This window comes from Pseudophryne corroboree, chromosome 3 (genome assembly GCF_028390025.1).
Source record: "Pseudophryne corroboree isolate aPseCor3 chromosome 3, aPseCor3.hap2, whole genome shotgun sequence".
NCBI lineage: Eukaryota > Metazoa > Chordata > Amphibia > Anura > Myobatrachidae > Pseudophryne > Pseudophryne corroboree.
In genome coordinates, this window is record NC_086446.1 from 386,815,313 (window position 1) to 386,828,298 (window position 12,986).

General features: G+C 44.3%; 1 protein-coding gene across 1 annotated transcript in view; it reads left to right on the top strand.

Moving 5' to 3' along the window:
- Positions 1-3,955, top strand: part of COASY (Coenzyme A synthase) — a 49,864-nt gene extending 45,909 nt beyond the window's left edge. Inside the window, exon 10 of the mRNA XM_063960022.1 lies at positions 3,432-3,955. Coding sequence (XP_063816092.1) covers positions 3,432-3,515 — 84 coding nt within the window. The 3' untranslated portion in view covers positions 3,516-3,955. The remainder of the gene's footprint in view (positions 1-3,431) is intronic.
- The last annotated feature ends 9,031 nt before the right edge of the window (positions 3,956-12,986 follow it).

A 12,986-nucleotide genomic window follows, 5' to 3' on the forward strand; every position in this document is an offset into this window, starting at 1 on the left:
ATGATTCTTCTTCGAAGAAAAGGCGTCTTAATTATCCCTTACTTGGACGATCTCCTGATAAGGGCATAGTCCAGGGAACAGTTGGAGGCCGGAGTAGCACTATCTCGGATACTGCTACAACAGCACGGGTGGATTCTAAATATTCCAAAATCGCAGCTGATCCCGACGACACGTCTGCTGTGCCTAGGGATGATTCTGGACACAGTCCAGAAAAAGGTGTTTCTCCCGGAAGAGAAAGCCAGGGAGTTATCCGAGCTAGTCAGGAACCTCCTAAAAACAGTGCATCATTGCACAAGGGTCCTGGTAAAAATGGTGGCTTCCTACGAAGCAATTCCATTCGGCAGATTTCACGCAAGAACTTTTCAGTGGGATCTGCTGGACAAATGGTCCGGATCGCATCTTCAGATGCATCAGCGGATAACCCTATATCCAAGGACAAGGGTGTCTCTCCTGTGGTGGTTATAGAGTGCTCATCTTCTAGAGGGCCGCAGATTCGGCATTCAGGATTGGATGCTGGTGACCACGGAGCCCAGCCCGAGAGGCTGGGGAGCAGTCACACAAGGAAAAAATTTCCAGGGAGTGTGATCAAGTCTGGAGACTTTTCTCCACATAAATATACTGGAGCTAAGGGTAAATTTATAATGCTCTAAGCTTAGCAAGACCTCTGCTTCAAGGTCAGCCGGTATTGATCCAGTGGGAAAAACATCACGGCAGTCGCCCACGTAAACAGACAGGGCGACACAAGAAGCAGGAGGGCAATGGCAAAAACTGCAAGGACTTTTCGCTGGGCGGAAAATCATGTGATAGCACTGTCAGCAGTGTTTCATCCCGGGAATGGAAACTGGGAAGCAGACTTCCTCAGCAGGCACGACCTCCACCCGGGAGAGTGGAAACTTCATCGGGAAGTTTTTTCCACATGATTGTAAACCGTTGGGAAATACCAAAGGTGGACATGATGGCGTCCCGTCTGAACAAAAAACGGGACAGGTATTGCGCCAGGTTAAGAGACCCTCAGGCAATAGCTGTGGACGTTCTGGTAACACCGTGGGTGTACCAGTCGGTGTATGTGTTCCCTCCTCTGCTTCTCATACCTAAGGTGCTGAGAATTATAAGACGTAGAGGAGTAAGAACTATACTCATGGCTCCGGATTGGCCAAGAAGGACTTGGTACCCGGAACTTCAAGAGATGCTTACAGAGGTCTTATGGCCTCTGCCGCTAAGAAGGGACTTGCTTCAGCAAGTACCAGGTCTGTTCCAAGACTTACCGCAGCTGCGTTTGTCGGCATGGCGGTGGAAAGCCGGATCCTAAGGGAAAAGGCATTCCGGAAGAGGTCATTCCTACCCTGGTCAAAGCCAGAAAGGAGGTGACCGCACAACGTTATCACCACATGTGGCGAAAATATGTTGCGTGGTGTGAGGCCAGGAAGGCCCCACAAAGAAATTTCAACTCGGTCGTTTCCTGCATTTCCTGCAAACAGGAGTGTCTATGGGCCTCAAATTGGGGTCCATTAAGGTTCAAATTTCGGCCCTGTCGATTTTCTTCCAGAAAGAATTGGCTTCAGTTCCTGAAGTCCAGAAGTTTGTCAAGGGAGTATTGCATATACAACCCCCTTTTGTGCCTCCAGTGGCACTGTGGGATCTCAACGTAGTTCTGGGATTCCTCAAATCACATTGGTTTAAAACCAGTCAAATCTGTGGATTTGAAGCATCTCACATGAAAAGTGACCATGCTCTTGGCCCTGGCATGGACCAGGCGAGTGTCAAATTGGTGGTTTTTTTTTCTCAAAAAAGCCCATATCTGTTTGTCCATTCGGACAGGGCAGAGCTGCGGACTCGTCCCCAGTTCTCTCCCTAAGGTGGTGTCAGTGTTTCACCTGAACCAGCTTATTGTGGTGCCTTGCACCTACTAGGGACTTGGAGGACTCCAAGTTGCTAGATGTTGTCAGGGCCCTGAAAATATGTTCCAGGACGGCTGGAGTCAGGAAAACTGACTTGCTGTTATCCTGTATGCACCCAACAAACTGGGTGCTCTTGCTTCTAAGCAGACTATTGCTAGTTGGATGTGTAATACAATTCAGCTTGCACATTCTGTGGCAGGCCTGCCACAGCCAAAATATGTAAATGCCCATTCCACAAGGAAGGTGGGCTCATCTTGGGCGGCTGCCCGAGGGGTCTCGGCTTTACAACTTTGCCGAGCAGCTACTTGGTCAGGGGCAAACACGTTTGCTAAATTCTACAAATTTGATACCCTGGCTAAGGAGGACCTGGAGTTCTCTCATTCGGTGCTGCAGAGTCATCCGCACTCTCCCGCCCGTTTGGGAGCTTTGGTATAATCCCCATGGTCCTTTCAGGAACCCCAGCATCCACTAGGACGATAGAGAAAATAAGAATTTACTTACCGATAATTCTATTTCTCGGAGTCCGTAGTGGATGCTGGGCGCCCATCCCAAGTGCGGATTATCTGCAATACTTGTACATAGTTACAAAAAGCGGGTTATTATTGTTGTGAGCCATCTTTTCAGAGGCTCCGCTGTTATCATACTGTTAACTGGGTTTAGATCACAAGTTGTACGGTGTGATTGGTGTGGCTGGTATGAGTCTTACCCGGGATTCAAAATTCCTCCCTTATTGTGTACGCTCGTCCGGGCACAGTACCTAACTGGCTTGGAGGAGGGTCATAGGGGGAGGAGCCAGTGCACACCACCTGATCGGAAAGCTTTACTTTTGTGCCCTGTCTCCTGCGGAGCTGCTATTCCCCATGGTCCTTTCAGGAACCCCAGCATCCACTACGGACTCCGAGAAATAGAATTATCGGTAAGTAAATTCTTATTATTACCTCAATCTTTAAACCAAAAATGGATTTTATTTGTAGACATCGTAACCATGATGGGACATGAAAATATAAAAATTGGTTTAAAGTTTTATATTCTGCATACACCATTTACTTGAACCACGGAATTCCATTAACTGTTCATACACTGGGCGATTCACCCAACAAGCAAAAATTATACACCCCAACTTTTTATTAGAAGGATATTAGAAGTCATTTTCGTGATCCAGAATCCATTTGAAAGCGCTTTATTTGTGACTTGTACCTTAGAAATGAGCACCTAGGTGATAGCTAATATCCTGTTTCACAGTAAATAGCTTTTTGGATGATTTGTCTTTAACAGTTTGCCTGTAATAAACATTTTGTTAATGTAAGAATTTGGGTGATAGCGGCTATGGGGGTGATTCAGACTGGATTGTAGATCTGCTAAATTACTTTTGCATCTCACTGGGCCCCACGGGGTACGCACACTGCGCGAGCGCACTCCCCAAAGGCCTTCAGACTGCGATCGCTGCCGTTGCAGCGATGGGGTCTGAATAAGGCCCTATCTGCTTACAAAATGCTAGCTAGTAGGTGCTGATTAATGTTTTCTGCTTTTCAGGTTCAGAAAGCCTGGTATCTACTCCAACAGCGTATCAATCGGAACATTTCCGGTGACAAACCTGTTTTAAAATCGAGATTTTAAATTTGTAATCCACCAAGCTAAATAATTTACATATGAGATTAACTGTGAAGACTTCACTGTGGCTGGAACATGGAAGATGCCAGGAGTGCAGGAAAACGCATGCCTTATTTAAGAAGAGTGAACATTTTAACCCTTCACAATTTTTGTCTGTGTGGTTATTTTAGATCTGTGTTGTGTGTCTAAACGGTTTACAATTTGTGCTGCGTACCACTGATCCCTCTTTAAGTACTTTTCATTGTTCTGCATCTCTCTAACATTTATTACATTTAAGAATCTAATTTCATTTCCATTCCTCAATGGCTCAGCAAAAGATTAAAACAAATTGTATGATTGTAGAAGAACTGAATCATCGCTATAGTCTATATTTCTTCATAGGTTTTATAAAGCTCCATTGTTATGGGCTAGAGTGTAATATGAGAAAATAAATTGTGAAATTGTAACCAGTATCATGCAGAATTTTTTTGGTGATGAGCGACTGATACGGCGGCATATATGGCGAGTATGGGGTAAATTTACTAAGGTGGGAGTTTTTTAGAACTGGTGATGTTGCTCATAGCAATCAATCAGATTCTACTTAACATTATCCAGCTGCTTCTAGAAGATAATAGAATCTGGTTGCTATGGGCAACATCACCAGTTCTAAAGAAACTCCCACCTTAGTAAATTAACCCCTATGTGTACAGATACACTAATGCTGCAGTCACGACTCTGCTTGTGCTAAGTATTTATTTTTCTTGCTAGAATGTGCATCTTAATCGCAGTGCGATGCGACAACACTGCTTCACGAGAGACTGCACTGATTCATTTGATATGCAACACTTTTATATCTCAGCGATGGAGCCTGAATCTGTATAGGAAGTGCTGCAACGCAGCAGCCATGGCTATTTTCACACCTAGTTCCGTTGTGCTTCATTCAGTTTTGTTGCGTCACACTGCGATTAAGATGCACATATGAGGGAAAATGATACTACACTGCTCAGCACAGCTCACTCGCACCGCATGGAGTATTGAGGCTAGGTGGGTGAGGACACATCTGTATGTACAGTAGGTAATATGACCATATATCTGAGCATTAGCAAATACAGATTTAAGCAGTAAGTATAGATTAGAAACTGCAGCAATGTAAACCTGTAGTGTAAGTGTTCTTGTGTGACATCAATTGTCTGCAGTACCACTTTCATTGATGTTTGCATTTCGGGCAAAAGTGCACACTTGATGGCATCTGTTGTAGGCAACCACATGGTTCAGTTTTAAAACTAAAATGTAGTGCAATTGCTGTTGTGTGATATAACGGGCTTCTTTTGCACGGGATCCGGTCTCTAGGTCAACAGTAACTAGGTTGACACTATCTAGGTTGACCACTATTTGTCGACAGGGTCACTAGGTCGACATGTTCTAGGTCGACAGGTCAAAAGGTAGACATGAGTTTTTCACAATTTTCTTTTTTTTTAACCTTTTCATATTTAACGATCCACGTGGACTACAATTGGTAACGGTAACCATGGCGAGCAAAGCGGTGCACTAATTGGGGTTCCCGGTCACACAACGAAGAAAACAACACAAAAAAAACATTCAAAACTCATGTCGACCGTTTGACCTGTCGACCTAGAGATCCTGTCGACCTAGTTACTGTCGACCTAGACACTACCTTCCATACCACACCCCTTTTGCACAGTGCACGGGTTTATGAGTAGGCTCGTAATGGCCGTGTATGTTGGTTGCCTCTGATGGGAGACGGTAGGCATATTGATCGTTTCCTGCAGAATACAGATTAGATATATGCGTTTGCATATTTGTTTCACCACACGCAAAAATGTATTTTGGTTTGATTTATATTTTTTTTAATGGAGATAAAGAGATGGAGATGATGCATTCATTGCTATGTTCTCTGCTTGACGGGAGGGTCTTTTTCTTCCCTCAAGAGGGCCTGATTGTGTTTAGTTATTATTTTCCCCTACCTCTTAGGTGGCAGAAATATAGTCTCCCCCTATCCATTTAATGGGGTGCATTTTGCACTTTCCATCAACCCTTTTCTGTGGTTTTTACTACATTGCGCTTTTCTTTCTGTATTAAAATGAAAGTTAGTGTTCCCTTACTGTCATGATTCATTTCGGATATACTGTATGTAGTAGTTAGCAGACTTTAAAGGGATTTTTTTTCTGATTATTTCCTGCTAGAATTAAAACTAATTGCAGATTATTTCTTTCTTTAAGTGTATGGGAGGTGAGGTGGAACAGGGTCAGGTTTAAGGTTTAATAAGTAGGAACACATTTTCTTACAAAGCATGACCAATGCAGTTGCACAAATAATGATTCCGCCAGCATTCTGCAGATTGTAAGTGGGTTCTTTTAAGCTTGGCACATGAAGATAATTTATTACTGTTTTTTCCAATTGACTGCAGGAACGCAGTTTCTAAAAGTATTTCAAATAAAGGGGGGAATTCAATTTAACGCAACTCTTGAAAAGCCGCTATTCAGTTGTCTGTGAAAATTTACCAGCGATAATTCTCCATAGGTTTAACACAAATTTCTTTGCACCACCCTCTGAGCAAGTGAAAAGTTATGAAAAATCCAGGTAAAAAATTTTGTTATTTGGGGGTTATTCAGGTTTGTTAAAAAAAAAAAAAAAAAAAAGTTAGCAATTGGGCAAAGCCATACTGCGCCGCAGGTGGGGCAGATGTAACATGTGCAGAGAGAGTTAGATTTGGGTGGATTATATTGTTTCTGTGCAGAGTAAATATTGGCTGCTTTATATTAAAACTGCAATTTCAGTTTGAACACACCCCACCCAAATCTAACTCTCTCTGCACATGTTACATCTGCCCCACCTGCAGTGCAACATGGTTTTGCCCAATTGCTAACTTTTTTGGTTTGCTAACAATTTTAAATAACCCCCTTGGTTCAGAACACTTGGAATATCCCCTTATTGACTAATTAAGGACTTAGAAGGTTTTAATTATTTTTAATTGTTCAATAATGACATGTCATTTTTGTGGTGAAAAAGTGCAAAATGATGGAAATTCGGGTACAAGGTATGTGACAGGTATATTTGGGTGCTTTATGATTGGGATAAGTGTTTTTAGGCTTGCAGGTGGGAAGTTTATTTTAGGTTTTTTTTCACTTTTTTAGACAAATGCATATAACAGCCATTTGACACATTTAAGTACCCCAAATACTTTTATAATGACTACTAACACACTTCTACACCGTGATATTAGTTTGGCTATTGGGGGAAGGAGGGGGGGTGGTCCAGGTAGGTTTCCCCACTTTCGCCTACACCTTTTGCAGGAAAGAATTATACAGTGAATCTCGTTTTCTGCAGCAGGGTACATTGGTTTCCACAAGGAAACATCGGGGTGTAGATTGAATCTTGATCCAGAGGCACCAACAGGATAAAGCTTTAGGCTGTCCGAGGTTGCATTTGGGCCTCCTCTATAACCCCACCTCCAGGCACTGAGAGCTCAGTTTCGAGTTGGTGCCTGCAGCAGCAGGTCACCTAACAGGAGGGCTGCACTGGGCAGCCCTGAAAAAGCTTTTCTTTAGAAGATTTCTTCTCTGGGCTGTCAGCGCTATATGTCAGAGTGACACTTCAGCGCTGCAGCTCCATCACCTCCCAAGCGGTGTTGCATACTCCCACAGCTCAGTTTCCGGGCACTTGCGGCGGAGACGTCCTGGCTTAGGCACAGAGTCGCAGACTGCTCTCCTGGTTCGCATGGCTGCTACGGGGAGGAGGTAAGAGGGTCCCCCAGGCGGGACCCGCCATTAAATCGTGTTCCGACCATGACCTAGGGAGACGGGTTGCGGCGCTGCCGTGGATAATGTGTTAATAAGGATCGCTAGTACCTGGGGTGGACGTTCAGCACAGGGGAGCCGGCGCTTGACCTGTAGCCCCTCCCCCGGCCCAGGGCGCCATCTACTGCAGATTTCCCACCCTGGAGCTGCCTCACACTCTCCCTCATTCCCTCACAGACACACTGGGCGCCATTTTACAGCATAGCAGCAGCAGCTGGTCTCTGGGATTGCAGGGCAAAGTCTCCCATGTAAAGCCGCCTGTATACAGAGTCGTGCCTTTATGTTCACTTGAGTATCCTGCATGTCTTGACACAGACAACGTTAGTTGAGAAAAAGTGTACTGTTTACAGAATATAATGTACAAATATTCTGCTATATCCTCCGGTCTCGGACCGCACTGTGATTATATGTATAATAAATACAGTGCAGCTATATTGTGATAATCATTTCTGCATTGCCTGTGACTGTGTGCCTGTATCTGCTGTGTGGTTTTACTCTCAGTGTTTCCCAGATATATCTGTCAGTATATTCTGTACCCTAAGGGCTAGGTGCGTCTGGGTCCGCTAATATAGTGCGACACAGTATTTATCCAATACGTATATTCTACTGTGTATTCAATCACATAATACTGGGTTAATTCGGAGGTAGTGTACTTTGTCTGGCTTTATCGTACTAAGTCGCTCTGGTGTTGCATTCTCACATAGGGGTGTATTCAATAAGTGTCGGAAGCTGCCGTCTTGTCGGAAAGACGGCAGCTTCCGACAGATTTAGGTCAGAAGGGGTTCCGACCTATTCATTAGGGCCCCGTTTTTTCCGACAAGTCGGGAAATCCAACTTGTTGGAAGCCTGTTGGAATACACGCGGATCGGCAGCTTCAACCGCTGAGCCATGTGTATTGTCGGAAGTGCTGCCAAACCCGACAGGTTTTAGCCCCGTTTCCGACCATGTCAATCCTACTTTAAAAAAAGTCGGATTGGCAGTGTCGGAAACGGGTCAAACCTGTCGGGTTTGGCCACGGCACTGAATACTGACCTGTCGAATCCTTTCTGTCGGAATGGATCCAACAGGTATTGAATATACCCCATAATGTCTAACAGAAAGGGCAGCAAATCAGTGGAAGCTCCTGCATCATACAGAGCATGCTCCAAGGATTTACCAGAGGGGGAAGTGTATAATGGTGTGTGTACTATTTGTCATACAGTACATCTCCCAGTCAGTCCGCAGCTCCTGCATCTACACTGGAGCCTACCTGGGTTGCGTTCACCTACCTACTGGGTACTCTGGTAGAACGCCTAGCGCCCTATGGGACCACCTGTGTAACTACAGTGACAAATTGTCCCCCTGGATGATCCGCTTTGGGCGGAAAATCTGTCTAACCAGCTGCAGAAAAATCAGTCATTGGTAAGATAAAAAAATCGTCCCCAGGTCACACCTGTGTCCCTGGATCCTTTCAGCGAGCTGCTTCCTCCTCACAGTCCACAATCCTCTCTGATTTTTCATCAGAAGAGGGGGGAGCATACAGTCCTGTCAGACACTGAATCCTGTGTTACTGATGCGGATTCTCCCTTGCAGATTGATGTCCCTGCCTTAGTGGGTGCTCTTAAGCATATTCTACAAGTCACATGATGTGAGAACTGACAAGTGTAAACAGCAGAGGGTGGTTAAAACTGTAACACCCAATTCTGACCACGGTCATCAGGTGGGAACCCTGGTCTTATGCAGGAAAGAAATTTCCTCTACATAAACGGGCGTTGGCTCGCAATCCTCTCCCTGCAGAGTCGTGTAACAAATTAGAGATTCCACCGCCGGGGATTCTTACGTCACCCGCCTCGTGGTGTCAAAGTCTACTCTGCCCATCACCACTGTCACTTCACTGAAGTAACCAACAAATAAGTGTGTGAAGGGTTGCCTGAAATTATATATATATATATATATATAAACAGAAAAAGAAAGAGGCGGCACTCGGAGACTTGCAAATATAGGTGTATTCACAGTGGCATCTACGTTTCGGGGACCAAACTCCCCTTCGTCAGGATAAAGTGACAGTGCATCAAAAAAACTTAAATAGCATAACTCATTACTCACCCCATGTGCACATGAGTTCAATCATCCGTTTGTTACCAACTGGGCATCCGTCGGAGCCTCCGCTCCGTGCTTCCGCCCTGATCAGCGTGGACCGGAAGTGACGTCGCGGGACCCCTCCGTTGTGTCCATGGCAACACTACGTGTTATACAAATGTAACATCAGTGCAAAAAACGATAACACTACAATCATATCAAAAAGCAAAAAACAGTACATCAACACTTACATAGGATATGATTGTGCATAAAAAAGTGATATTTAACTAAGACTTACTTTACATATTCTTATATTAAAACATGTTAATTACATGATCGTGAAATTCCTATAAAAACGGTAGCATATTACACCTGGCCCTATCAATCTGATTAATAGTTTGGAATGTCCATCAGGCATCCTTTATTTCGGGTTTCAATTAACCCTTAAACTGTCATGCTATTATTACAAAGTAGACGGCTTATCCAAACTGACAGCCCTTACTCGCTGCCCTTTTACTGGATCTATTACTGGGCCAGAACAAGAGGTATGTTTAATGAAAGAGCATAAATTGTTACTGACGACCTGACCAAAAAGGTGGTTATTAAATAAAGTTAATTAGGCCCAAATTATCATTGAGCCCATTGGGTTTTAGCGTGTTTAACCTGTGGATCCACATGGATTCGAGTTGTAGGAGCCTCTTGCCCCTGTTGCCCCCCCGTAAAGCTTCCGGGACGTGATCTATGATGCGATGTTTGAGGGTGGCCATACCGTGGCGAAATTCAGCAAAATGTTTAGCAACAGGCTGGTCACCCCCTCCTGTGGCTAGTGCATTTCTAATGGCCAGCCTGTGCTGTGCCATCCTAACTTTGAATTGGCACTCTGTTTTGCCTATATAATAACGCCCGCATGGGCATATGATGGCATATATAACGAATTTTGTGCTACAGGTTAAGGGCCATTTGATTTTAAACTTCTTTCCTGTGTATGGGTGGGCGATGGAATCTCCAGGTGACATATATGTACAAGTAGTACACCCAATACACTTAAAACATCCATTTTTTCTTGTCATAAAGTGGGTGGGTCTTGTTTTAAATTTGGACATATCGGTTTTCACCAAATGGTCTCTAATGCTCCTACCCCTTGTGTAACTGGACATCACTCGAGTACCCTTGAACATTTCCAGATCAGGATCGCTTGCGACTATCGGCCAAAGGGTACGTAATTTATATTGTACTTGTCTGCTATTCGTTTTGTATTCACATGCCCAAGGGATGGTTTTGGACATGTCTTTGACTCTATTTGGTGTAAATAGGTCATTTCTCTTGGCTGCAGTCGCCTTAGTATTTCTGTTGGAGAAATTAGAAACACAAGTCGAGCAGTATCGCATCAATTTGCTAAAATTCAAAAAAGAAAAATTCACCAAAGTCCAGTTGGATTATTCACAACACAGGGTATACCCATGGTTAGGTGGTTCGGCCAATATCAACCATAGGCCACGTCCACCCTTTAGGTTCAGACCACGGAGAGGTACGACAGACAACATGACTTCAGCCAGTGACTCTGATGATGCCCGAGGTTCCTCAAAATCTGGATCACAACGGGGGACCCCTTTAGGGGCAAGAACCCGTGCAGGGTTTGCAGCACGGGGAGAAAACGTCGTAACACCAGAAGAGGTGGTCAAAACAAAAGACAAAATCAAGAAAAAACCCCCGAAGGGCAAGAATCACTAATCTTCAACCTCTCGTCGACTCCATTGGCACAGGCGGAGGAGAGGGTTATGAACAAAGGGCTCACGTTCGTGCCCACTCAGTTTGGAGACGATTTTAGATGGAAGGTAAACACCTATAAACTGCACCGCACTTTAAAATTAAAAGAGCACTTTAGTAAACAACCAACTGTACCGGTGAAAAATCCGCTACCGCAGAGACTACAGAAACTGGGCCCAAGGTCGAGATTTGACCCGGTGTCACACAATGCCTCGATCAAAACTTTTCATAGGATGCTGGAAGCCGCCGACACAACGGATGAAAAGAGGTTACCAATACACCATAACCTCCGACCAGATGAGAGAGCAGCCCTTAAGTCATTAAGTAATAGAAAAGACATAGTCATACGCGGGGCTGATAAAGGCGGATCCATCGTCATCCAGGACATTGGGGATTATATGGAGGAATGCTTGAAATTGCTCCAGGACTATAACACCTATAGTACTCTAAGTAAAGATCCATCACAAGAATTTAAAGAAGAACTTAAAGAACTGTTGGAGCAGGCTCGTGTTGAAGGCATCATCACTACTGAAATATATGCCAAATTATTCTGTGAACACCCAGTATCCCCTGTGTTTTATACTATACCCAAGGTCCACAAGGACGCACAGAGACCACCGGGCAGACCCATCATTTCTGCCCGAGGGTCTCTGTGTGAGCCAGTGGCCATATACCTTGATGTCTTTTTGCAACCTTGTGTACAGGGTACCAGTACACACCTAAAAGATTCCAGTTCCCTGTTGAAATTGCTGGCTAGCATAGAACGGGTACCTGATGGTGTGTCTCTGGTTACCATAGATGTTGCCAGCCTGTATACCTGCATTCCCCACCAGGCGGGTATACAGGCAGTCAGAAGGTTGATTACAGGCAACATCGCTTATTTAGGCCCAGACATCGATTTTCTGATACAGTTGTTACAATTTACTTTATCACATAATTATTTTATTTTTGATGATAAGTTTTTTCTCCAACGGACGGGGTGTGCTATGGGATCTTCCGTAGCACCCTCGTTCGCGAATTCTTACATGTGGGGGGTTGAAGGTGATCTCTTCTTTTCCAATCCAGCAACAGCAGCACGGTTATTTTTATACCGTCGGTACATTGATGATGTACTCATTCTATGGCGAGGAGAGATTTCGGATTTAATTGAGATAGTTGAGATTCACAATCAATCTGACTGCCCAGCCAAACTCACGCTGGTTAGCAGCCCCCATGAAATTTGTTTTCTTGATATTCTGATTAAATTGAAAAATGGCAGGCTAGAAACTTGTTTGTATAGGAAACCTACAGACCGCAATACTATACTGCGACATGACAGCTTCCATCCACCAGCGACCATTAAAGGCCTGCCTTATTCACAGTTTCTTAGAGTATGCAGAACCAACAGCCAAATCCATACTAGAGATGTCCAACTTGATGAGATGGAACAGAGGTTCCGAGAGAGAGGGTACCCTCAGCAATTACTTTCAGCAGCTCGCACTAAGGCGACTGCAGCCAAGAGAAATGACCTATTTACACCAAATAGAGTCAAAGACATGTCCAAAACCATCCCTTGGGCATGTGAATACAAAACGAATAGCAGACAAGTACAATATAAATTACGTACCCTTTGGCCGATAGTCGCAAGCGATCCTGATCTGGAAATGTTCAAGGGTACTCGAGTGATGTCCAGTTACACAAGGGGTAGGAGCATTAGAGACCATTTGGTGAAAACCGATATGTCCAAATTTAAAACAAGACCCACCCACTTTATGACAAGAAAAAATGGATGTTTTAAGTGTATTGGGTGTACTACTTGTACATATATGTCACCTGGAGATTCCATCGCCCACCCATACACAGGAAAGAAGTTTAA